We start from the raw sequence: 23,516 nt of genomic DNA, 5'->3' as shown, positions 1-23,516 counted from the left end.
TTAACAATAAATGTTCACATATGCATAGATAGTGATTTAAAAAAAAACATAATTTGAAAAAGAGTTTTGGAGGTAGTTTAGACACATTTATAAGGACAAAAAGCCTTTACTTAGAAAAAACATACATTTTATAAACATAATATTTTGTAAAACATAATTTTATAATATAAAACTCTATGTTTATCATATTAATATTTAATTGAAAAATATATAACTTTGCATTTATCTCATCCAGTTTAAGTTCACTTTAAATAGTTTTTAATCTAAATAAATATCTGTAATCTAACTGAAAGGTATTTATAAAATTTGTTTTGATCTTTTATGGGGTTGTGACATGTAAAACATCATTGTAATATTATCTCTGACTCTTCTTTCGTGTAATCAAAATGAGATCTGAGCTGCCTCCTATACATTCCGACATTAGTTGTCCGAACTGTGGTCCGATCCAAGATGGGCGCCCTCTAGGCACGTCAGCCTAGCTGTCATCAGCGTTCAATGAGGCGTCTACGTATACAATGTCTATGTTTGTCTCTACCAGGTTTCATTGTGGCTCTACTTTGTTTTTGGTGATCTAACCACTAGCTAATTTTCTACATGTTTACTGTGTAATTCACATATAAGAAATTTCTAATGACATTTTTAAGGCTTTCTTTAAACAATTGCTTTATTTTTCCTCTCTTGTGAAAATCAACCATTTGTAAAGGTGCACAAATGATGTTTGTCCTAACAGGTTCTCCCACGAGTTACTGATCTCTACAGCTCCACCAGAGGAACCAAAGGATCCTACGATCCACTTTCACCAAGCCTATCAGTAAAGACCAGAAGTCAAGAACCTTTACAATCCTGGGAGCCACGTCCAGCTAAATGGAAGTATGCAGGGAGAACGAGAGATTATTATTTACTACGGTAATACTTATTGCATGAAATTTTCCTAGATTTTCAAACCAAAAACAAGTTTTATTGTTGTTTTTTTAGCTTGAATAGATATTTTCTTCAGTGAGAAACCCAATTTCTACAGAAAATGATGTCACAGTTTGCAACCTATTACAATTAATAATTAATCCAAGAGAATATTCCTTATACTGACACTGTTAGTTTCATTCTTTGAAGAAATAGTATGCATACTTTGTTTGAAAATAAATACAAAAAAAGCTTTTTTTGCATACTTGTTTAGCATGTTTGGCCAAAACTTCATCAGAGCCACGCGATACAGATCTCTGACTCAGAGTAATAATCATGTTAGCAACGATGTAGCCCAACACTGATTTAAACTTATTTGCAAGTTGCTAGATTTACTTTTTTCATGTGTCCTCTTTTTTTAATACTTTAAGTTAGTAGTGTCAGAGGAAGTCAAGGCTAAAAACATATAAATGAAAAATCTTAAGGGTTTTATTTGTGTATTTAAAAAAAAATCTTTGAAATGTTGGTTGCCTGTAACTTTAGCTTTTACAATTAGGTGTGATTTTTGTTTAGGTTCATACAGCAAATCTTAACAAAGTATATTTAAATGTGTGATTTTTAAGGTTCCAAAAACTGCAAATGTTTAGAGGATGTGAGTTTTTTTTGCCAGCAGCCCATCATGACTTAAACCCCAAATGTTCAACTGTTCTCTCTCTTTATCAGCCAGCCAGTCTACCAAGGTGAGCAGAATTTAACAGCACAAGATGTAGCAACAATAGACCTACATGCGTAGAGATAAGGCAACGCACATTAGCCTCAGAGAGATTGTGTTCCCTTCACCTGTAAAATGAGGGTCCTCAGGGCCAGGAGACGGCCTTGACTGGCAGCGTCGTGGAGGGGCGAGCGATCGGCCCAGGATCCTGCGACAGGAATATAAATTCAACGGCTGTCCCTACCTGTGTCTATTCCAGCTTATTGCTTTATGTTTTCTAGAACAGAAACACAATTTTTCATAGAATAAAGAAGTGAACAAGAACATTTCCCTTTGACATTTAATCCATAAAGACCTTCGGTTTTAGCAGTAATACTTTTCCAAATCTTCATATCTCAGTCAGAATAAGTGAAGTTCAATTATAAGTGCTAGAAATTACTCCCTCCCCCCACCTGAGTCAATATCCAAAATAACAGCTGATGCATTCCACACTCCATCGTCTCCATTATTCTCCTCCTCCATTGTCTTCATAAATTATGGATAATGATCAACTAAATTTCCTCTCTTATTCATGCAGCATATTTTCCTCAACTGACATTAATTTGAAATCCAGACATAAAGAGAGACATCAAACAGATTTCTTCCAACAAGGAGGACCATATCTACAGCAGCGTGACTAATATCCTGACTTCAGCTAATTGGTATTCCCTTTGAGTGATAGCTGCAGATTATGTTGTTGTGGTGTCTGTCTTGCCCCCGAATGTGTCTCCACAGCGCTTGTCCCCGAGAATGTGGAGTGTTGTTTTTGTTTCTGTGTAAGTGTGACAGGGTGCACTGCACTGCATAGCTGGGAATGGAAAGTAGGGCACGATGAGGGGTGGGGGGAGGGACGAGGAGGATATCATGACTGCGTTCTATTATTATATTAGAGAGAGAAAGCTGCTGGGCCATTGGAGTCTCAGTTTAAAATTGAATACTTCAGGATTTATAAGTGGCTATTAAGCATGAAATGAAAGAAAAGTGGGCACTAATTCATGCCCCAGCTATAAATGGGCATGTAATTAATGGCTTTTACAGGAAATGGATAAGTGAAATGTATTTATAGCTCATGTGTGAATACAGCAATCATCTGTGTAAATATGATGTATGTGTCCTTGATTTAAAGCTAGGAGGAGATCCTACATCTGACCTTTCAGGTGATGTCAAAACACCCATGGTGTTATATCTTGCATGGTTATGTGCAAGAAAAAGCTCAGTTTTACAATAAACAGAACATCAATTAGAGAAACAGTAAAACATTTAAGAGGGGTTTTCTCCTGATACTCACTGTGTTGTTGACCGTAGTCATAGAACTCTGCCGATATCCGGGCAGCTTCTTTACGGTTCCCACGTACTATATAGAAGTATGTCAGCAAGTTAAGAGAAATCTTAACAAAGAGCTTAAAGCAGAACAGTGCCAGAATGCTCAGATAAACATTGGACAACTGGACTGTGAAGGGCTTGTTGGTGAGTTCCACCGCTGGGTCTGACATCTCCTTTGGCACACTACAAAAGAACTTTAGTTATGATGAAGGCAGGACCAGAAGCGACTCTAAGAGAGCCTACTTTCTTCTACCGTACTCTCCGGGCAGCCGGTTCTGACAAGCTGCAGTCTGGAAAAAATGCTCTGCAGCTGCTGCTGAGCCTGGGAGCAGCTACTGCAATGTTATTAAACACTGTGGGTGTGGATGTTTACAAGTTGTGAAAACGACAAAAGTGTCTGCTTATGTCAGAAAAAGGACAGCCACACATTTAGTTATAATTATTTATAAACACATAAAAAGTTATTTTTTTATTGTATCCTTGCCAATTAAATTGTGTGGTAATAAACAGTGGCAGTTATAGACCAAATGTACCAGGGGGCCAGGAGGGGGCCAGTGTGTTTTCATGGGGGCCCAGAAAACCATGAAATAAAAAACAGGGCAAGGGGTTCAAATTTATTAAAAGAGATGCATGAAGTGAAATTTCTGTTGAATTTGGTTTAATTAAAATTACGTATATGTCCTATTAGGTCAATATACAATATCACATAATTTAGGAATTTAACATATTCTTGACTTAATTAAAAAAAAACCTGGATCCTAAGCTATCACCTTATTGTTTTAAATAATTATAAAAACAGAATTTGTAAAGAAAAAAAATGAAATAGATCCAAAAGACTTATCAGTAACCATGTCTGTTCATCATTAGACTTTCTTTGAGTATTATGTCTTCAGTACAGGGGCCATAACAGGGGCCAGGACATGATCCACAGGGGCACCGGCCCCCGTTGGCTCCTGTCTAGAATCGCCCATGGTAACAAACCTATTAGTGAAAATTTTTTTCGTTTTAAACATTTTTCACTAATAGGTTAAACGAGTAAAAGACTGATAGTGATTCTGTTTTAAAATATTTTTAACCCTTTTAATAGCAGAGCCTGAGAGATCTATTTTTGTTTTCGCTTGAGAATAATTTTCTTTAACTTAATGTTTTAGTTCTTAATTCATTTTTAAGTTACTGATATGTTTTAGTCTATCAAAACGTCTTACTTTATTTTAAAATCTATTATAAATAGACACTTTTTGCAATATAACCTGGAAAAAAAAATAAATAATAATTATGATTATTACATCAATATGTTTTGAAATGTTATCTGATCATTGTTCAATGTTTGTTTTCTCACTCTGCCATCATTGTTTGTGTTTGTATCTAATATAGAGCTGCGAATAAAAGATGGATCAATTCTGAAAGAAAAGATATGCTAACTGGGATTTATTTAGATGTAATATTATATTATATTTCCAGGTTTATGGCACGGTACCTTCCATCGTTTCCAAGGTAACGCATCCGGTGCAATGCGCATGCGCAGTGTGTCGCTCAGCACCTTTTCCGCGAACATTAAACTTGCTTCCTGTGTTTACCTTCGCGTTGTCAGCTCTCGTTTCTCCCTCTAATGGGGGTTTTCCAGATAATTCAGGTTGTTTTAGTCGCTGTCGCGTCTTTTAGTGAAAGTCTTGCTTATTTAAATGGTTCTGCAGTCGATTTTGATTCGTTCAGGAGAAAGTTTCTCCGCTTGTACCAAGTCAACAGCGAGGAATTTAGTCGTCGTCAAATCTATTTTCAGGTAAGAGATTAAAGTAGAGAGATGCAGGGAGGCTGTATTTAAAGTTTAAGGTGCTGTTTTGACTTCAAACACAAATTAGCGAGGAACAACCTTTAGAAAATAGCAACACGTATTCCTACTTGCTAAAGGATTCCTGTTTGTTTAACGTGTGAAAACGAAACATGCAACCTGTGGTGTGAATTGCTCACTTTGATATGCAGTGATGTAATAAAAGGTAGTTCCCTTGTGGTTGCTACAGCCTCTTAAACCTTTTTAGGCCCAGGGCTACTTCATGACTGATGAGTCAATTCAATTCAGTTTATTTATATAGCGCCAATTAACAACACATGTCATCTCAAGGCACTATTTAATTCAGCCAGATCATACAGTCAAATTGATTCAAAGTTTTCTATCTAAGGAAAACCAGTTGATTGCATGACTCATTTTGACTCTAAGGCAGGCATCCCCAAACTCGGTCCTCGAGGGCCGCTGTCCTGCAGGTTTTAGAGGTTTCCCTGCTTTAAAACAGCTGATTATAATGATTGCAGTAGAGCAAAAGCCTGTTAATTAGCTTTCAATTAAAATCAGCTTTGCTGGAGCAAGGAAACCTCTAAAACCTGCAGGACAGCGGCCCGAGTTTGGGGATGCCTGCTCTAAGGCAATCCCTCACACTGAGCATGCTTGTAGCGACAGTGGGGAGGAAAAACTCCCCTTTAAAAGGAAAAAAACTCCAGGAGAACCAGACAAGTCATAGAAAGGGCTACCAATGCTGACTGATGAACTGGAGGGATCAGTGTTAACTTCATACATAATAAACATATTTTTATTGGGATGGAGAGAGTGAAAGAAGGAAGAAATAGAGAGAGAGAAAGGATAGCAGAAGGGATGTGAAGGAAGGAAAAAAAGGAAGGAAGGAAGGAGCGGATGAAGAAACAAAAAAAGGCAGGAAGGAGAGAGGGATGAAGGAAGGAATGGAGGGAGAGAAAGGATAGAAGGAGCGAGGGGAGGGAGGGGGGAAAGGAGTGAGGATGTGGAGGAACGGCATAAGCAAGGATGGATGGTAGGAATTACGGAAGAAAGGAAAGAAGGGGGAGGGATCAGTATTCACCTTAATTTCATACAAGCATAATTTAATTATTTCTTTTAACTCCTAATTTTCTTTGTTTTATTATCATTTTGAAATCTCTAAACATGCTTAAATTCCCTGTGTGATTAAAAAGGAAGGGCAACAGAATAAAATTTAAATTTAGCCCGATGCTGAGTTCTGCTTTTTTTAGAAGATACTTTGGGCAGCCTATGAGGCCCCCCAGGGCCCTTTGGTGCACGCGGGCACCAGGTTCGTGACCCCTGCTCTAAAAGCTGTTCTACTAAAATTGAGCTTTTTTTCCACATCATCTCAACCAGCTCTCCTTTAGCTGCTACAAAAAAAAAAAATCCCCATAGCGGTATGCTGCCACCACCATGTTTCACTGCAAGGATGGTTTGTTCAAGTTAGTGTTGCAGTGTAGATGTCTGCCTCCTGTAGCTTTCGCATTACCAGTTCATGTCCTCTGAACAGATTCTCCTACCTGAATTAGCGATTGCTGCAGCTGCTTCTCCAACTAATTGTCTCTGTCGTCGATCTGTTGTCTGAGATGCTGGATAAATTCAATTATAACATGGAGGCATGAATGCATACCAATCATTACGACCTAATTGTCCTTACCTTAAATTATATCTCAAATTTAAGAAAAACAAAAGTTGCACCCCGACGTGGATAAGGTTGGACAGTTTATGTTAAAAAGACCTCACAGTCAGACAGAACAGCACTAAAAGAAAAAAAGAGTTGGACAAGCGGCTTAGAATAAGTAAAAAATCTGGTTGTACCTTCAGAATATCAGAATTACCTCCTAACTTTGGGAAAGAGACAGCAAATTAAAAAGTTCATCGTAAGTTTTAAGAACTGGGTCTTATGCTCTCTAGAGCATTCTTTGAAATCTCACCTCAAAGATATTTCACTGTCACAATGAATCCCGTACTCTGCAGCCAGGAGTCTCCAACCAAAACGACGGGAATATGACTCTGCTGTAACAGAATGTGTCAGAAGAATAACAGATGAGTGAGAAGGATTTACCTTTAGTCAGTGATAAAATGTTCCTTGTCTAATATTATATCTCAATTAGGTCAGTGGTTTATGTTGACATTATAATCATATCTAAAAGTACAGTAAGATTCCTATCTTTACAGGTTTGTCAGTTTAGCTGGATGTCCATGTCTTTGTAGTTCTTGGTAGTCCTGCAGTTGGTCCATCCTCTTTACATGTTTAGATGATTGATTGAACAGAGGTGCTCAGATTTTGAACCTAACCCTGCTTTAAACTCATTGGACCCTCTTCTCCTGACCTGTCTGCAGGGGTTCTTGGTCTCCATTGGACTGTTTCTCTAAAGTTCTCTAACAAACCTCTGAGGCTAGAAACCTAAAAACATCTGCATTTATGCTAATTGTTGGACTAGTTTTGCCTTTGGGCATCAGAGAAATGTGTGCAGACTCTAAATGCATGCTTACTGAACATTGCTTTCATTTTTGTACTGTACCCATCTTACATTCTAAGGAAACAGAAGGCAACGAAAAAACTGGTTAGGCCATTATCAAGCACAGTTTACGCTTGTTATTTTTTATCTTATAGAAACATTTCCGCTTCATTAATACTTCATTTCTATGCTCAAATATGCTACTTTTTCCTACTTTCTAGTTAATTATACCAAAACTTCTGTGTTGTGTGGGTTTTTACAGAATGCTGCAATGCGACATATACACCTGAACTCATTTTCCACAGAGCCACAGTCTGCCACGTACGGCATTAACCAGTTCTCTGACCTTTCACAGATGGAATTCAGGGGTGAGTGAGAATTTCATTGTGGATTTAAAGCTTGCCGAATGGAATTAGTTGTATTTGCTGAATGTGTGTGAACTGACAGGGTAGGGCATGCTGATAAAATGTAAAACAAATGTTTGTTTTTTTTCAAAAATTTTGATCAAATTACTTAGAACCAGCTGTAACTGCCTTATGCAAAGTTCTCCGACGTTCTTCTTGAAGGCAGAGTCGATGTTTAAATGCATCTGTGTGTCCAGTGATGACTTTGGGTTTTATCCACAGATGTTTACCTTCGAGCAGAAAGTAGCAGAGCCCCTGGCTTCACTGGACGGACTAGAATGGGACTCCCGGCCAAATTTGACTGGAGGGATAAAGGGGTGGTGGCACCGGTCCAGAACCAGTTAGAGGTACGTTTAATGCAGGCAGATGATGGATGCACTGAATGGTTGTTACAATAAACTCGCTGTGAGCAGAAATAAACAACATGGATTACATTATTCTATAAAGAAGGACTTGCTGGAAGCCTCTAGTCACGTAATGATAATAGAAGTAATCGTTTATTTGTGTCTATGAAGAGAATGGGCCAATATTTTAGTCTGTATTTGCAAAGGCAGTCAGGACGTACGTTAAGCGACTTAAAAGCGAAAGTACTTGGAGTTTGGGGCTAAATACAAACACATTCCTCACTTTTTAGCTTTTTATAGCAGGAAGCTTAGAAAACAATGAATCCTATTTCTTCTTCTTCATTATAAGGCTCTACTTAGTGTTTATATATGATATAAAATGAAATGGTTTTAACCTTTTGATATGAATACATTCAGGTAGTGTGAATAGATTTATAAAGTACTTTAATGTCATACATAAAAACAGCCTTTATATGTTAGACTAAAAAGTTTGACTTTAAACTAGACTCAAACTTAATCATAAGGACTGGATAAGTGATCTTGGAGAAATGCGTCTGTGTTCTGGTGTTCTTTAGGACTTTATGGTTCGATTTCAGTCCAACAGATGGTAATAACTGCTTCTGTTAACCTGGTTAATGTGGGTGTATTAAAAGGCTTTCTGTTTCTGCAGTTAATATCCAATAAAAGGACAAGGTTGACCACCTACCACATTCCTGCCTCATATACGCTCCTTTTTTTTTTGTCCGCCGCTTTGCGATCCACGGCTTACAGTGAATATCAGAAGGAGCAGAGTTCAGCTCTGCCTGTCTGCGGCTAGAAAACAGGCTTGCATTAAAGTTGACTAGAAATTGCCTTTTTTGTAAAAGGAAAGCAGGCAGGCAACGATCACACAACCACAAAAACGGAGCACAAGTTAGAATGTTTAGCATAAAGTAGATCTTTTTAGCAAGTGGCGGCGCGAAATGAAAATAACTGTGAAAAGGTTCACACATTTCATCTCTGCAATCTGGCTCCAGTTCATCACCCCACCATCTGCCTCGCCAGCTCGTCCTGTCTTCAAAATGCAGATATATGCGCAGGTCAGTGGTTCTGTACAGGTGTAGCTTTCTCGCATATCCAGACTGTATTTATACATTATGTGAGAAACAGGGCTTAGTGAAGAAACCAGCTTAGTGTATCCACCTCAATACTAGAAAGGGCACGTCTTAATCCTGCAAATATCTGATAAATGACAGAGTAAGGATGATGAGATGGGGTTAGTGTTGGTTTTAATCATACTGGAAAAGGCTTGAAACATAAACTTTGCTGTTTAAAAGTCTCCGTTAAACATATTCCTATTTTTTAGAAAGAAAAATAATGATTACCGGTATTATAAAAAAAGTGCTTATACTGTTAGTAATCTGAAAAGGGTTCTTTAAATGAATAAGTTAAGATGTATTATTACAGACTCGTAGCCCAAATCACATAAAAAGACAATGATTAAGGAAAATAAAAGTGCATAAAAAAAGTGGTGAAAACGTCACTTTTTCCCATGCAAAAAAAGCAAAATGTCTTACATCTTAGAAGCCTTTATTAAACTCCTTCTAGGATTTATGATGGGTGCTCGGAGAATTCTCCCTACTGCAAATCAATTTTAGTCTTGAGGAGTTCAGCTGAAGGTCAAGCATTCATCTGAAGTAGTAATGGACAGAATACATATTTGAGTGGCGGGGGAGTTCAATCGTTAAGGAAAGGCAATGAAACGACGACAAACCCAAACCTTTGAGACTTCAGCTCGACGAGCAGAAGGGACCTGGGCTACGAAAGAATGCGGTTTAGTGGAACGGAGCTGTTGCATGTCCTTTATGAAGGTTCACTTTTTGCTCTTTTTGTCCTTTATCTCTTTAGTAAGTCAATTTGCTGCGGGGGATGATATTTTCACTCTAAAGCACTCCTCCTAAGGGAGGGACATAACCTATACAGTAGAATGCTGCATGATAACATGGTGTATATTTCATCCTTTTGAGTACAGGGAAAGTTTAGTGCTCCTGGGAGAGTCTGTAAACGACCAGAGCCTCCGCACTCACCTACCTCAGCTCGGCTGCAGTTTATCTGCCCACATTTCTTATTGTCTGGCTTGTCTGCGGACCTTCCTGGGCCGGGATCCCTCTCAAGATTAATGGATAGATGGAAGATGAAACGCGATGCCATGAACACAGATACACAATATCAAGTCAATTATATCAGATAAACTCTTCTCTCCTCTCCAGATTTCGTTGTCTTGATTTCTCATTTATAGCTTGGGTTCATTTCAGGGCTCACAGATAGCTTTAATATTTTGTATGCTTTGTGCATAGTTATCTCCAGTCCAGGCAATCGGGACTAAATTTAGCTTTTGTATTGGTTTTAAGCCACAGAACCATTTTCATTAAAAAAATAAAATAAGAAAGAAAAAGCGTTTCAGATGCCAAACTCAGATGTTTATCATATTTATGAGAATTTATGCTGAGGGAGTGAACATGATGTAGTGATCTCCATGTTGGGTGAAGAATTTGTTCAAATATTAAAGGGAGAAAAAGAAAGATGTATTCCCCTAAATAAAGTATTGCCTACTGGTTTCTGGAGACGGATGAAATAAATTTTTTATCCTTTTCATTAACAGGAATAGTATGTCATACTTGATTAATATTTTAGATTATTGTCTCTCGAAAGCATGAGTAACAGCTGGCGCTTTGTATTTCTTCATCATGTGGCTTTCAGATGAGTCGAGTTTATTCATTTACATTTTTACCCAGAATTTAGTGTTTCTGTCAGTAGGTGGCAGCAGAAAGCAATTAGACAGTTTGGTTCATCTGTCTTTCTTAGGAAACAAGCATTAAAATGATATTTTACATAGTATTATTATTGCTATGGTTGTATTGTAATTTATTGCTGTTTTAGTGGTTTCATCTTTATATCAGAGGCTTTATATAAAAAGCTTGTAATGTGAGGCTGTGAGACTAAGATTTCACCCATCTCAATTCTTTGGAAATAAAACGTCCTTTTTAAAACCTTTGTAACACTGTTCTCTACTGATTTACCGGTAAGTTATTATTTCTTTTTTCTTGTTTGTGTTTTGTAGTGTGGGAGCTGCTGGGCGTTTAGCGCGGTTGGCGCCATCCAGTCCGTCCATGCTATGGGAGCCTCGCAGCTAGAGCAGCTCAGCGTGCAGCAAGTTCTCGACTGCTCCTATGAAAATAAGGGCTGTAATGGAGGCTCCCCTTCCCACACGCTTGCTTGGTTAAAACAGGTGTGTGGATGTTTTTTGCATTAAAAGTTTGACCTAACCTGCCTCCTCTGGTCTTAATGGCTATAAAACACTGGAAGTCACTGTTGACTTATTTAAAAAAAAAAAAAAAAAATTATGTCAATCAAAAGTAGATGAATCTTACATCCATTTATCTCATTTCTGTTTTTATGCATAACACTGATGTTCTCCTTCCAATCTAGAGCAGAGTGAAGTTGGTGAGTCGCTCGGAGTATCCATATAAGGCCAAAACAGGAATCTGTCATTTCTTCCCCCAGTCTCATGAAGGTGTTGCTGTCAAGAATTATTCTCTGCATAGCTTCAGGTAAAACAAAAAAAATGCTTTTAAAAAAACCCCATATTACTATTTTTATTTCTTGCATGAATCCTGGCAAGACTTTGCCTATTTTAGGTCAGTGATAGTTAACAAAATTATTTCTGTTTTTAAATGCTAGAATTATGAAAGATATTTTTCTTTCTTTCTTTCTTTCTTTCCTTAAATTTAGAAATGTACCTGCGTTTAGATTACTTAGCCTGCATTGTCTTTATATAAATGTGTAAAAGGCCTCATGATGATTTAATAGCTTATTAAGCTTGTGAGAGTACATCTGGGTTAGTAAGCTGTGGATGGATTTAAAGCTAGCCCCTCAATCTAACTGCTTACTCTTTTTTTTTTTTTTTTATATGAATGTTTTATAACGTTTTGACTCTGAGATCCCCAGTTAAAGATCTAAACCACGGGTGTCAAACTGGTTTCAGAAAGGGCCGTGTGGCTGCAGGTTTTCTTTCCAACCAAGCAATAGCACACTAGACTCCAGTCATCTCATCCAGTCATCATGACTGGATGAGATGACTGCACTCAGGAATAAATATTTAGATTTAGTATGAAACTAAAGTCTAATATGTTTTAATCACCAACAAAACTTCAGACCTGAGAACAGGCTTCAAGCTGTGAGTTATGAGAGCAGCAGGTTCATTGTTTAGGGATGTTTTTCTTTAGTTTTTTATTATTTAGCAGTAGGTATGGTGAAGTTCACGTAATAAAATGCATCATGAGGAGGGGAAATATTAAAGCAATTACTCATAACGGCAATGAAAATAAGGCTTGGACATAAACGAACAACAGCACAAAGCATACCAGCTTAAAAAGCACCTTAAGGACAACAAAGTCCAGGTTTTACCGAAGCCATCACAAAGCTCTGATGTCATTTGCAGAGAGAACTTGTGGGAAGAGCTGAAAAAGGTGTGTGAGAGCAAAGCGACTCGTAAAATATAAATTAAATTAAAACACTTTTATTTACATACAGTGTATGTAAATATACAGTGAAAGCTAAACTGGAATGTTGTATTTAAATGTTATATTTATTTTACCTTTTGGTTTCAAAGAGGTACAAGTACAGAGGGCAGTGGGTGTAGGTCAGCCTCGTCCAATGAGAGACCTCCACGTTTACAGGGCCAACAAACACTCAGATCGCTCAGTGGCACAAAGGTTCCTGCCTTCATCAGCTGTTATGACCATAGACTGTCATCTGACATGGAATAAAACCTGCATTAAATTAAACAAAATAAATACACTTAAGGAAAATAAGTATTTGAACACCCTGCTATTTTGTATGTTGACCCAGTTAGAAATAATGGAGGGGGTCTAAAGTTTTCGTCGTAGGTATATTTGCACACTGTGGGACACATAATCTGAAAAATAAAATCCAGAAATCACAATGTATGATTTTGTAACTATTCATTTGTATGATACAGCTGCAAATAATTATTTGAATTTGGGTGAACAGGTGTCTTTATTCTTCTTATTATTAGGATAGTAATGAAAGAATTTCATTGTTTATAGCAAAGCATCATCACTGTAGATAATAATATTATCTATGTATTTAACTTTAAAGTTATTGTGGAGGATTTTCGCAAACTTTAAAGGACCCGCCCTCTCCACTTAAAAGAAAAATGCATGTGTGAGAGCATGCCCATTTCTCCTTGTGTATGCTCTATTAAAAAGTTGCTGTTCTCATAGCTCATACAAGCTAACTGTGCCTGAACTTTCGCTCAAACTCCTAAATCCCTCAATCACTTTAAAGACTAGGGACTATATGGCAGACTTTATAGGTAACTCAGTTAACTGACCGTTTGGACAGATGAACACTGCTTTTTGCTCCATTAATCACATAACTCCTCCTTCACGGTGCGGTGCCTGCAACATCTTTGTTATTAGTCACTGTGACAGTAAATCCCATAATGCTTTGCGAGGAGAGCTCTCCGCACAAAGCCTCTTCTGAGGCCTTTCTTTTCTTCTCATACACTTTGTAGCCCTCAGCCATTTTCAAAGAACCCCGGTGAGGAAGGAGAGCTTCAATGCCTATCTGAAACCGTAGCTCACCACAGATATATGCCTGAAAGTGCGCAGGCGCAGAAAAAAGAACCTTACGTAAACATTTCACCAGAATGATTGACACCTATTTAAATGATCCACCCGGAAATAAAAGATTGTCCTCTATACCTTTAAGGTATTTGATTTCTAACTCCATTTAAAAGTGCATCATTACTTAAACTCTATTGTTTAGTTTCCACATATTTAAAACCATGAATGATTCAAAGACGTCTTTACAAGTTTTCTAGATAGTCTAGGTCAGCTACACTAGATGTAAATATTTTAGACAGACACAGATCATAAACATGTTTTCTTTGCTAGTACTGTTTACTTTGAGGCCTTAAAAAAGGAGGGTAACATCCAGGGAAAACCAACAATAAGATTAAGAAACAACAGGCTTAGTTATAAATCACCAAGTTGTAATCATGTCACGTGCGAAGGAGATGCATAAATCACTTGCCAGGGAAATGGGGGATGAATGATGACCGTGGCCAAATGCCCACTGGTTTGTGTTGCCACCATCCAGCCTGTTCTGTCATCCAGGCAAAGAGTCGCATAAGCCTTTGCTTAGCAGAACATGGCAATTGGCAGCTGAAAAAGGCAGAGTTCAAGTGTTTCACTTGAGAGCAGATTTGAGCCGCTGCTGCTGGACCTTGGATCTCCATCAGATGACGGGTTCACCTCTTATCTTTGTTCAAAAAACGGAATGATTCAAAGAAAACTAACATCTACAAAAAAAGGGGTGTGCTAGCTTCAAAAGATGAAGAAGAAAACATTAGAGACATGAAAGATGCTCATCTTTTCAGGGGTGTTCAGTGTTAGACGTCAAAGACATCTTCATATTTCTGGCTCCAGTCTGAGCTGTAAAAAAAAAAACAGAATGTGCACTCAGACTGATGACACTGTGAGGCAACGATCAACTTTCTAGAATGTCTATTGATCTGTTCATAGTATCTGAGCAAAGTTCACAGAGATGCTTATCAGCAGCCATGTTTGTCCTGGATGGTCAGGACATGCGTCCTGATACCATGTGAAGGAAAGTAGAAAATAGAATATAAAAACCTTGTATTGTCCCACAATGGGGAATTGTGGTGTTACAGCAGCAAGAGATTATAATAACAGTAGTACCTTAAAAAGTGTATAAAAATAACAGAGTAAGTGACAGAGTTTAAAAAATAAACCAATAAAATACTGTAGTGTACAGTGTTTTACTATGTAAATATTCTGCATCTGGAGAATAAATAATTCTGGTTAATAACAAATGAAAAAATGGCTAAGAACACAGTTTTTGTGTAAGAAATGTAGAAAACCCTTTGAACTTTTTCTTCCTTTTTTTTCTTTCTCTTTTGAAGGATATTAAGGATTCTATGCGATATACCAACACAAAGTAGCATTTAACTGCATATCAAAAAATAGAAATCTGCACATTTTGCTGTACATATGTATCCAACCGTATTTCCTTTAAATAAACCCCAAGCAAACAGTTATCTTTAGAGGTCATTGATTTGGCTAATAGACTGTCTGGATGTAACTGAAACCCAGTATTGATGCAGTTCTTCTGTGAAAGCAGCATCATGGAGACCAAGGACCCCAGCAGACGGGCCAGGGAGGAAGGTCTGGGTTTGCTTAAAGTAGGACTGACTTCTCCTTTGTAAGGAGATGTGTGCGCGCTGTAACTCTGTCTTACCTTCTGTTTGACAGAAAACCCACTTTAAGCGTGTTACTGCCACATAAAGGGCTGGACTGAGAAATGTTATTCTCTTATCCTGACCAAAACTGAGTTCCTTTGCAGTTTGAAAATTGTGTGGGTTTTTTCCCCCAACTTGCGGTTAAAATGCATTTATCCAATCTACTTTATTTATATAGCACATTTAACAACAGAAGAGGTTTCGAATGTGCTGTACATAACAAATGATAAACAACAACACAACAATACATAAACACAATACAACAAGAAATAAACTAAAAAGGACACAGAGGACCACACAAACTACACATGAAAAACCAAAGAGTAAAAGTGGGTCTTAAGAAGAGACTTAAAACACTCCACTGTAGAGGCAGTCCGTATATGGAGGGGCAAAGTATTCCAAAGTCTGCGGCCAACTACAGAAAATGCTCTGTCCCCTCTGATTTTAAGCCTCATCTTAGGCACTATTAACTGAAGATGGCCCTCAGACCTCAGAGCACGTGCCGGAGAATAAATCTGGAGGAGCTCAGTGATGTATTGAGGAGCCATCCCATTCAGGGCTCTAAACACAAACAATACAATCTTAAAATCAATTCTAAAACGAGCATTTGCCCAGTCCTAGTTGAAAACAGGGTTAGGTTCTAAAACAACATCCTAAACTTTGAACATCATTCAGACCTCTGACCAATTATCCAAGGGCAAAACAACAACACAACTCTCAGCATTGTTTAGAGCAGCAGCCCAGAGGTAACTGTGGATGAGCTGCAGGTCAGCTGGAAGAAGTCATTGAGAAGATAACTAATACTGGTTTGATTAAGGAGTAATGGCAAAAAAATGCCAGAATTGATCATTTTTACAGGTTGTCACTGGATTATTTTAAACCTTTTGTGAATGAGTGAAAGAAGGTGGTGCTTTGCTCATATGAGACCAAAAGAGCTTTTGTGTTTCATATAAAGTTCTTTAGTGTTACAACAACAAAAATATATATTTTAGATCTTTTTTTTTCATGAAACATTTTCTAAACCATATTAGATGTTTTTCCTCCTGCTTTTCAATCATGCAACACTTCTTGTTGACCTATTGCACAACAGCCCACTAAAACCTTTTGAAGTTTGTTTTCCGAATGTGGTGTCTTGTGAGGATATCATGCAGTTTATTTATGTGGTCTGAAAGGCACTTTAAGAGATCTCCTGATATAACAACTAGAAAGATTTAGAGATCTCACACTGAGAGAAGATTAAGGGAAACCGAGGTGATAAATTCAAGTAATAATTGAACCTCTGATTCTTTAATAACAACAGGAAATGTTTCTGAGCCCCCAGTGGAAGGAGAGTACTTTAAATATAACTCAAACAGGGAGCGGCGGCTTAAAGTTGAACTTGATTAATGCCTCGTTTAGTCAGTTTTCTGTGATTTCTTTGAATCTTTTTCTACAATGGGGTAAAATTAGTCCAGTTTTTATAGAATGAGAATATATACAAAACTTAACTGTTTTCACTCTATTCGATTTTCTTTTCTTTTTTTATAACAGTTGCTTCTTTTCTGCTTCTGAATGACCTTGAACTTATCAGGGTCAAAGGATATTGTTCTGATTTCAAACTGTATTTTAAATGCAACCTCGCCTCATTAGGCACAACTTTAAATTAAAGCAAAGTTTAAAAAAAAGATCCTCAGTCTAAGCAAATGTCAATGTCATGCCACCAGTTGTGTTCCTCATTCTATCCTTTCCTACAATCCTCTGATCCAGCATGAAAATGCCTCATTCTGACCTGCCCCGTCTTTAGGGGCAGGACGTCTCCGCTAGAAGTCGTCTCATCAGGAGGTCAGATCTCTACTGCAGCACAGCCAAAGACAAACACCATCACAAAGTCAAAGTGCCCCTTTTAGAAGATTTCAGTGCATAGGAAGAGGCCCTATAGATGACATGTAATGAGCCTGGCAGCCGGGGGCATCACAGATACCCCCAGTGGGAATCATCTGGCAGGATGACAGGACGAGGTAACAGAAGGGGGTCTGCATATGTTCACCATAGGAGATAAGAGAATATATGTCACAGTTTTTCAAATGCAGATGTACTAATGAGAGACTTGGATACAGATCGGGTTTACTGGAGAAGCATGTACGTCTTTGAAATGTTTGAAGAGTCTTTGAAAGCTTTCTAAAGCATTTCCTGGTTTAAATCTCTAACTCAGCTGTGTTCCTCTGATAACCGCCTAATCAAAAGGCCGAAGAATCTACCTAGAGAGCTGTCCTGTTTCTGAACTATCCCTTTCTCCTCAGTGGTCAGGAGGAGGCGATGATGGGTCAGCTGGTGCAGTTTGGTCCATTGGCTGCTGTCGTGGATGCCGTCAGTTGGCAGGATTACCTGGGAGGCATCATCCAGCACCACTGCTCCAGCCAATGGTCTAACCACGCTGTCTTAGTAGTTGGATACGACACGACTGGTACAAACCTTCACACAACAGACACCGAGGCAGTCTATGCCTTTTTCAGTTTAAGTGCCTCCCATTTCGGGCGGAAAAAGCCCTCTACGTTTTATGCATTGTGTCATTATTGATCAACAATGGCCACAGATCAGGAAATTAAATATTGGCTTGGGAAATACATTTTTGGAGGAAAAAAGAAGGGAATGTTGGGTTTATTTCCTTTTTTCATGTTATTTGATTTGAATACAGAAAAAAAGGACTTATCGTATCGCATATCATGGCTGCAACAATCGGATAAATCTTGATTAAACTATTAGTAAAATATTAGAAACTATTCAGAAATATTCTATAATTAGTAGATGAAGGATTATTAACTGTGCTATGCAGACTTAAGACATGCAATATGCTGAGACAACAACCCACTCAGTCTAAAAAAACATATCTTGCAATTAAGATTAAAAACCTTTGTCTATAAATATTCTCTGTCCAAACCTCACAGAGTTGCCTAATTTATCTTAACCTGGTTAAGATCCTACAAAGTATTTCCTACTAACCACTTGATGATTTGATTGTTAATCGAAAAAAATAGTTACTCAATTAGCAAGGTAATCTTTAGTTGCAGCCTTATTCCATATCCTAACTGCCAGCGAATTTAACTGCAGAATAGAAAACTGTCAGATTTGTGGTCGAATGTTTTATGATCACTGCATTTACATTTCTTTGTGATTTGAATGTTTGTTCTTTTCTTTTCTATCCCTGCAGCCATTTATACCAATATTAACTTCCTATAATAGTTAAATTCAAAACACTAATTGATGTTTTGCAGCATTTATTTTTTTCACAGTCTTGTTTACAGTTTATTATGATATGAAATAATTATGCAGAAAGAAAAAAAAAAAACACAGCAAACTTGACCCGTGAGGCTCATTAAATGGCTGTTTTCTGTCATAGGCGACATACCTTACTGGATTGTGCAGAACTCCTGGGGAACTGAATGGGGAGATCAGGGTTACGTGTATATAAAAATCGGTGGCAACATGTGTGGTAAGGTCATCATCCTTGGAGCATTCTGATGTGTTAACCCAGCCTATTGTGCTCTTGGTGGTGAACCATGCTCTTGTTTTGGTTTTCTTCCCAGGTATTGCAGATTCTGTGGCAGCTGTTTCTCTTTGACAAGAGTTTATTTGAGTCAGACGGGTTTGTGTGAGTCACTGTGTGGGTGCTTCCCCTTGCCAAAATGAAACAACTCATGTGTTCAGCATCTCTGTGGATAATGATTTCTTTTTTAAATGTAGCCATCTTGTGTCACTCAAACAAATAAAACCCCTTTTATGTTTGCAAGTGTTTATATTCACTGTACAAAACAGACATTATATTAAATACAAAATATACAGCAGAACTTGTCAATTTTCTTTACAAATACATCATCAATTAGTTGATAAATATAATACAAAATTATCTAGAATACTATACAGAAGTTGAAGAGCTAGATGATTAGCATTATGTACACAGTTAATGTCGTCTACGGATTTAAGCCGTGCAAATCTCCCTGCTTTAGTGGTTGGCATTTTAAATGCTTGAGATTTCATCTTATTTACACTCTTTTCTTTCACTTAAGGTGCATCTGTGTGAAGCGGCCCATTGCGACATGCTGACATGAAAGGCGTTGCGTAAAAACCCAGCAGCATTGTGCCTTCATGCACGGTTTGATCATTCCACCCACTGATCTGCCTGCCTCCAGGTCACTTCTCCTTCATTTACATAGGGTTACATCTAGGCAGGCCTTATCAAGGAGCCGTCTGCGGCACTTTGTGACTCAGAGGCCAGATTAAAGTAAAAAAGCTTGATTTGGCATCGTGAAATATTTAATGTCAGACATTATGTCACAAGCCCTGCAACTGGATTTTTTTTTTCTGGTTAATTTCTACCTCTTGCTGAACTTTAGTATATAAAAACCTAATTATGAATTTCGTTCACAAATCTACTAAGCCAACCTAACACCTGGTATAAAACACTGACGATCATTTTTATTCTTTTCGTATGAATTTTACTACTGTCCTTACTTGGCTTGAGTGAAGTTGAATAAATCTGATGTCAAAATGGTGCTCTGACTCATTTATATATTGGCCCGACAGAGGGGCTGAACTACACCTACACACTTGGCAAATAACCCCATGGCTGACATCTGCCACCATGAAGGGAGGCCAGAACAGACGGCAGAGATGCACTTTTAGTCTGAGTCCTCGCTGCTGCAGTAGGAGCTGTCGCAGCATTCGGCCATGTACAGGAAGGTGTGAACGTTGGGGTTGAGTTTGGGCACCCAGTGACGAGGCACCAGGAATGTAGCCAGGTTAAACAGATCCACAAACACTTTGTAGCGGTCACTAAATAAAAAAAAAAAACATACAATCATGAGGTTGGAAGATAGCTGCACAGGCACAACTTAAGGGCAACAGAAGTTATTCTGAAAATGTCTTTTAAAGTTTTGTGTCTTCGCCTTCTGGGAGACAATACCCAAGTGACAGGTTCTTCTTTTAATGAGCAAAATATCACTGCACTATCCTCATCTAAATTAGCTTTGAAAGGCTTTGCAAAGGAATGTTTGCAATCATGAGACTGAAGTGGAAATGAAACAATACCTGACAGTGGATCTTAAGTACTGGTAGCCTGATGAGCCCCCTGTTCCAGCTTTGCTGCCAATCATTCGGTGTACCATGCACACATGGTTGTCTTGAAGAGAGAAGAGAAAAAAGTCAAACGTCTTTGGTTATATTTGGTTCCATATCAGCCTCACTGTTTTAAGTATTTATATCTCTTGAACCTCCACATTTTTGACGTTTCAACCCAAATTTTCGATGGAATTTTGTTTCATCAACACAGAGCAAAACCAAGCAGTGAGAGTAACAAGATACATGGTGCATAGCTTTAAAATTGATTTATGAATAAATGGTAACACATTTGCACATCTACAGACTGACCTCAATGCTTTGCATTAAATTGTTTTATTGTAACCCTGGCTGAGTTTACTCTTGTTTTGTTGGAAGTCAAACCTCCCCCTTCTGGAGTTTTTTGCAGCACTTTATGCTTCCAGGACTGTCGTTTATTTCTTTCCATTCCACCTTCCAATTAGGATTAACCGACATCCCTGTCTCTGCTGAAGAAAAACTTGCCCACAGCATACTGCATCCACCACTATGTCACAACATGTGTTAGATGACCTCCATTTGTTTTGTTGTATCATTCAAAGCATTTTGCATGTAGGCCTTCTGATCACAGCACCACACATTAGCTGTATCTGCTACAGTATATGACCTTTAGTATAACTTTGCTTGGCTTATTTCAGCAGTAGATGTATTATGATCCAAAGCATAATACTCAGATTTGTCTTTTCCTGTACAAATCTTTTCCCACCTGAGCTGTGGATCCCTCCAACTCCTCCATAGTCACCACTGGCCTTGTGCTCCCTACTCTAAATAATGCTGTCCTTGAATAGTCTGCAGAGGCTCCATTCTTGCTACATGTTCAGATGATGGATTGAAAATAGTTGTGGGAGAATTTCAAATCTTGGTGTTTAAGAACCTAACGCTGCTTGAGGCTCAACCAGAGCTTCCTCCATCACCCCTCTGTTAGGTATGTTTGGTTTTTGTGATGCTAGTCGCTATGTAATTTTCTCTTAAGAACCTCTGAGGCCAGAAATAGAATAGCAGCATTTATATTGATATTAACTTACATATAGTTAGACTTCATAAACTAGTTAGATGTCAGACATTCTTAGGGAAAACTGGATTTTATTAAGGTTATATGTAAAGGAAATAGAATACAATGCACATATTTTTTAGATTTTATTTTGTAAAGAACATATTGAAAGGATGCCTCCACCCGCCCTTTGAAGTATACAACTCTTAGTTTTCTTTACATTCAGAAATTTGTACTTTCGAAGTCGTGAGTAAATCTTAACTCTGGTTTAACGAAGTGTAGTTTCTAGTAATGTAGCTCTAACTTTAAGCAAACTGAAACTTCTCTTCGTGTTTCCATATATGCACCCAGTCCCATCATCTGTAAAATACTTACATCTCCATTTTGTCATGAGGGTGTCGATGTCCATGAGGGATGTGAGCAGCTGGAAGGGGACCTGGAACCTCGGCTCTTCCCTGAAAGGTAAGGCAAGGTTTGATGTTTTAAACATCTCATGAAAATCCTACTAAATTTTAATGGGTGTAAAATGAGAGCAGCTGTCACCTGGGCACCGGCAACAACCCCGGCAGTTTTGCACTAATTATCACTTTGCAGTTGCTGCCGGATGACTTTGTTAGGCCTGCTGAAGCCTTAATGAGCCTCATGTGACATTCTGTCCTTATCACATGTGTTACGTAGCTACGACACCTTTAGGAAAAACTGACAGACATGCTCAGACTGTTGAAGCCTCCTCAAGACCTCTTTACAACTGCTGTAGGTGTCGCCTGGCTGACAGGGTTTCAGAACCGGGCTTGTGATATGGAAATGTTATATGGGGGGAATTAATGAGCACCCCTGCCTCTGGAACTTGCACTAAGATGTTCTTAAGTTAGAAGTCCCTTTGGAGGTGCCAACACCTTCCAGATATAAAAAATGTATGAGCTGTAATGGTACAGTATAAATGCTGCAGTTTTACTGGAAAATTAGAGGTAAAGAAGCACAAAGAAAAGCTTGTCATACCTGTAGAAGTAGATCATCAGAGCACCTTGTAAAGCCTTGTAAGATAGCCGTCTTTCCCCTTGGAAGCAAAAATGAAAAAATACCTTTATTTTGAAGCAACATAAATTGTGTTTATTTGTGCTGCATTGTGAGCAAAAGTTCAAACTCCACAGGAGGCAATTTAAGGAAGCGTAGAACAAACAGAGGGCATCTCTAATGTTTTGTGACATCTGATTAAAGAGCTACCTTTGCTGACCAGGTGGTAATGACGTTTTTCATCAAACAGGGACGTGAAGAGCTCTCTCTGTTTGACGAGCTCAGCCATCAGCTCCTCTTTCTCCTCAGACTCTGGCATTTTCTACAAAAATAAACAATGCCCGCAAACAAGAATCCAACTTCTGTCAATCATCCGTGCACTCCGGGGCGAAGCTGGGAATGTTTGTTCTTGGAGCTAAAGTTATTTCTTACCTCGATTTTCTTCTCCTCCAGATTCAGTCCATCGAATATATTGATTTTTAGTCTTTCCCAGAAATTGAATCCATCCACTTCCAAGCCAGGTGTTCTCTCCAGCCACTCCTGTAAGAATCGCCCAAAACTTTAATGTCATTTTTTCACTGAGAAGTCGCACTAAAGTTGCTCTAGAGCAGATCCAACCATAGAGTAACCCTGTGGTAATTAACTCGTTGGCTAAATCAGGTAAATCAATAGTAATGTGTACGGAGCACCAAGACGAACCTCAACGAGCTTCAGAAGCGTTGGCTCTTGTTCTGTCTCCACCAGCATCTCACTGTCATGCCCCTTAAAATTGTCCCTGTAATGACGTCTGTTGTAGGGAACCCTCAGGTTGTCCGGCACCCCGATTTTGTTCTCCAAAAGCCGGAATTGAAGACTTTGGAACCCAGAGGCAGGAGACAGGTACTCCCTGGAGACCCAAGATCAATTTAACGACCCACACTTAACGCAACGGGAATAAAGCATGATCAGGAAGTGGGTCTCATAAACATTTTCAGAGCTTATTTATATATATAACTTTGGGGGAGTGGCGGCCTAGTGGTTAGGACATAGAGCTTGGAATCCTGAGGTTCTAAGTTCGAGCGCC

At 38.4% G+C, this 23,516-nt stretch overlaps 3 protein-coding genes across 5 annotated transcripts in view; 1 reads left to right on the top strand and 2 right to left on the bottom strand.

Annotated features, from left to right (window-relative positions):
• Window positions 1–3,282, bottom strand: part of LOC107095814 (ankyrin repeat and SOCS box protein 5-like) — an 11,792-nt gene extending 8,510 nt beyond the window's left edge. For 2 of the 3 annotated variants that reach the window (XM_015392129.1, XM_015392131.1), the window contains exons 1-2: window positions 2,940–3,282; window positions 1,741–1,820 (exon numbers count right to left, since the gene is read on the bottom strand). In XM_015392129.1, the coding sequence (XP_015247615.1) occupies window positions 1,741–1,820; window positions 2,940–3,144 (285 nt within the window). In that variant the 5' untranslated portion in view covers window positions 3,145–3,282. Of the gene's footprint in view, window positions 1–1,740; window positions 1,821–2,064; window positions 2,381–2,939 lie in introns of those variants that run through there. The other variant, XM_015392132.1, reaches the window with a different exon arrangement.
• A 1,234-nt stretch (window positions 3,283–4,516) lies between these two features.
• On the top strand, window positions 4,517–19,061 carry LOC107095808 (cathepsin O-like). Its single transcript, XM_015392124.1, has 8 exons — window positions 4,517–4,754; window positions 7,506–7,611; window positions 7,870–7,994; window positions 11,092–11,259; window positions 11,460–11,581; window positions 17,598–17,761; window positions 18,695–18,787; window positions 18,882–19,061. Exons 1-8 carry the CDS (start codon window positions 4,584–4,586, stop codon window positions 18,914–18,916), a joined length of 984 nt encoding a protein of 327 aa, XP_015247610.1. The 5' UTR covers window positions 4,517–4,583; the 3' UTR covers window positions 18,917–19,061.
• Window positions 19,062–19,182: 121 nt separating this feature from the next.
• On the bottom strand, window positions 19,183–23,339 carry LOC107095810 (tryptophan 2,3-dioxygenase A-like; the record flags this gene model as incomplete). Its single annotated transcript, XM_015392125.1, has 7 exons — window positions 19,183–20,127; window positions 20,383–20,473; window positions 21,815–21,894; window positions 22,439–22,496; window positions 22,664–22,775; window positions 22,886–22,993; window positions 23,153–23,339. Coding segments are annotated over 7 exons (790 nt in total), but the record flags the coding sequence as incomplete, so codon positions are not given.
• Window positions 23,340–23,516: the final 177 nt, after the last annotated feature.

This window comes from Cyprinodon variegatus, unplaced genomic scaffold (genome assembly GCF_000732505.1).
Source record: "Cyprinodon variegatus isolate N-32 unplaced genomic scaffold, C_variegatus-1.0 Scaffold575, whole genome shotgun sequence".
NCBI lineage: Eukaryota > Metazoa > Chordata > Actinopteri > Cyprinodontiformes > Cyprinodontidae > Cyprinodon > Cyprinodon variegatus.
The sequence above is the reverse complement of the archived record's forward strand: the minus strand, read 5'-3'. Positions and strand labels throughout refer to the sequence as shown.

Coding starts and splice junctions, on each gene's coding strand:
- LOC107095808 (XM_015392124.1), top strand. CDS start 4,584: ATGGGGGTTTTCCAGATAATTCAGGTTGTTTTAGTCGCTGTCGCGTCT. Junction 11,260..11,459: donor CGCTTGCTTGGTTAAAACAG/GTGTGTGGATGT, acceptor CTTCCAATCTAG/AGCAGAGTGAAGTTGGTGAG. Junction 17,762..18,694: donor AGTTGGATACGACACGACTG/GTACAAACCTTC, acceptor TTTCTGTCATAG/GCGACATACCTTACTGGATT.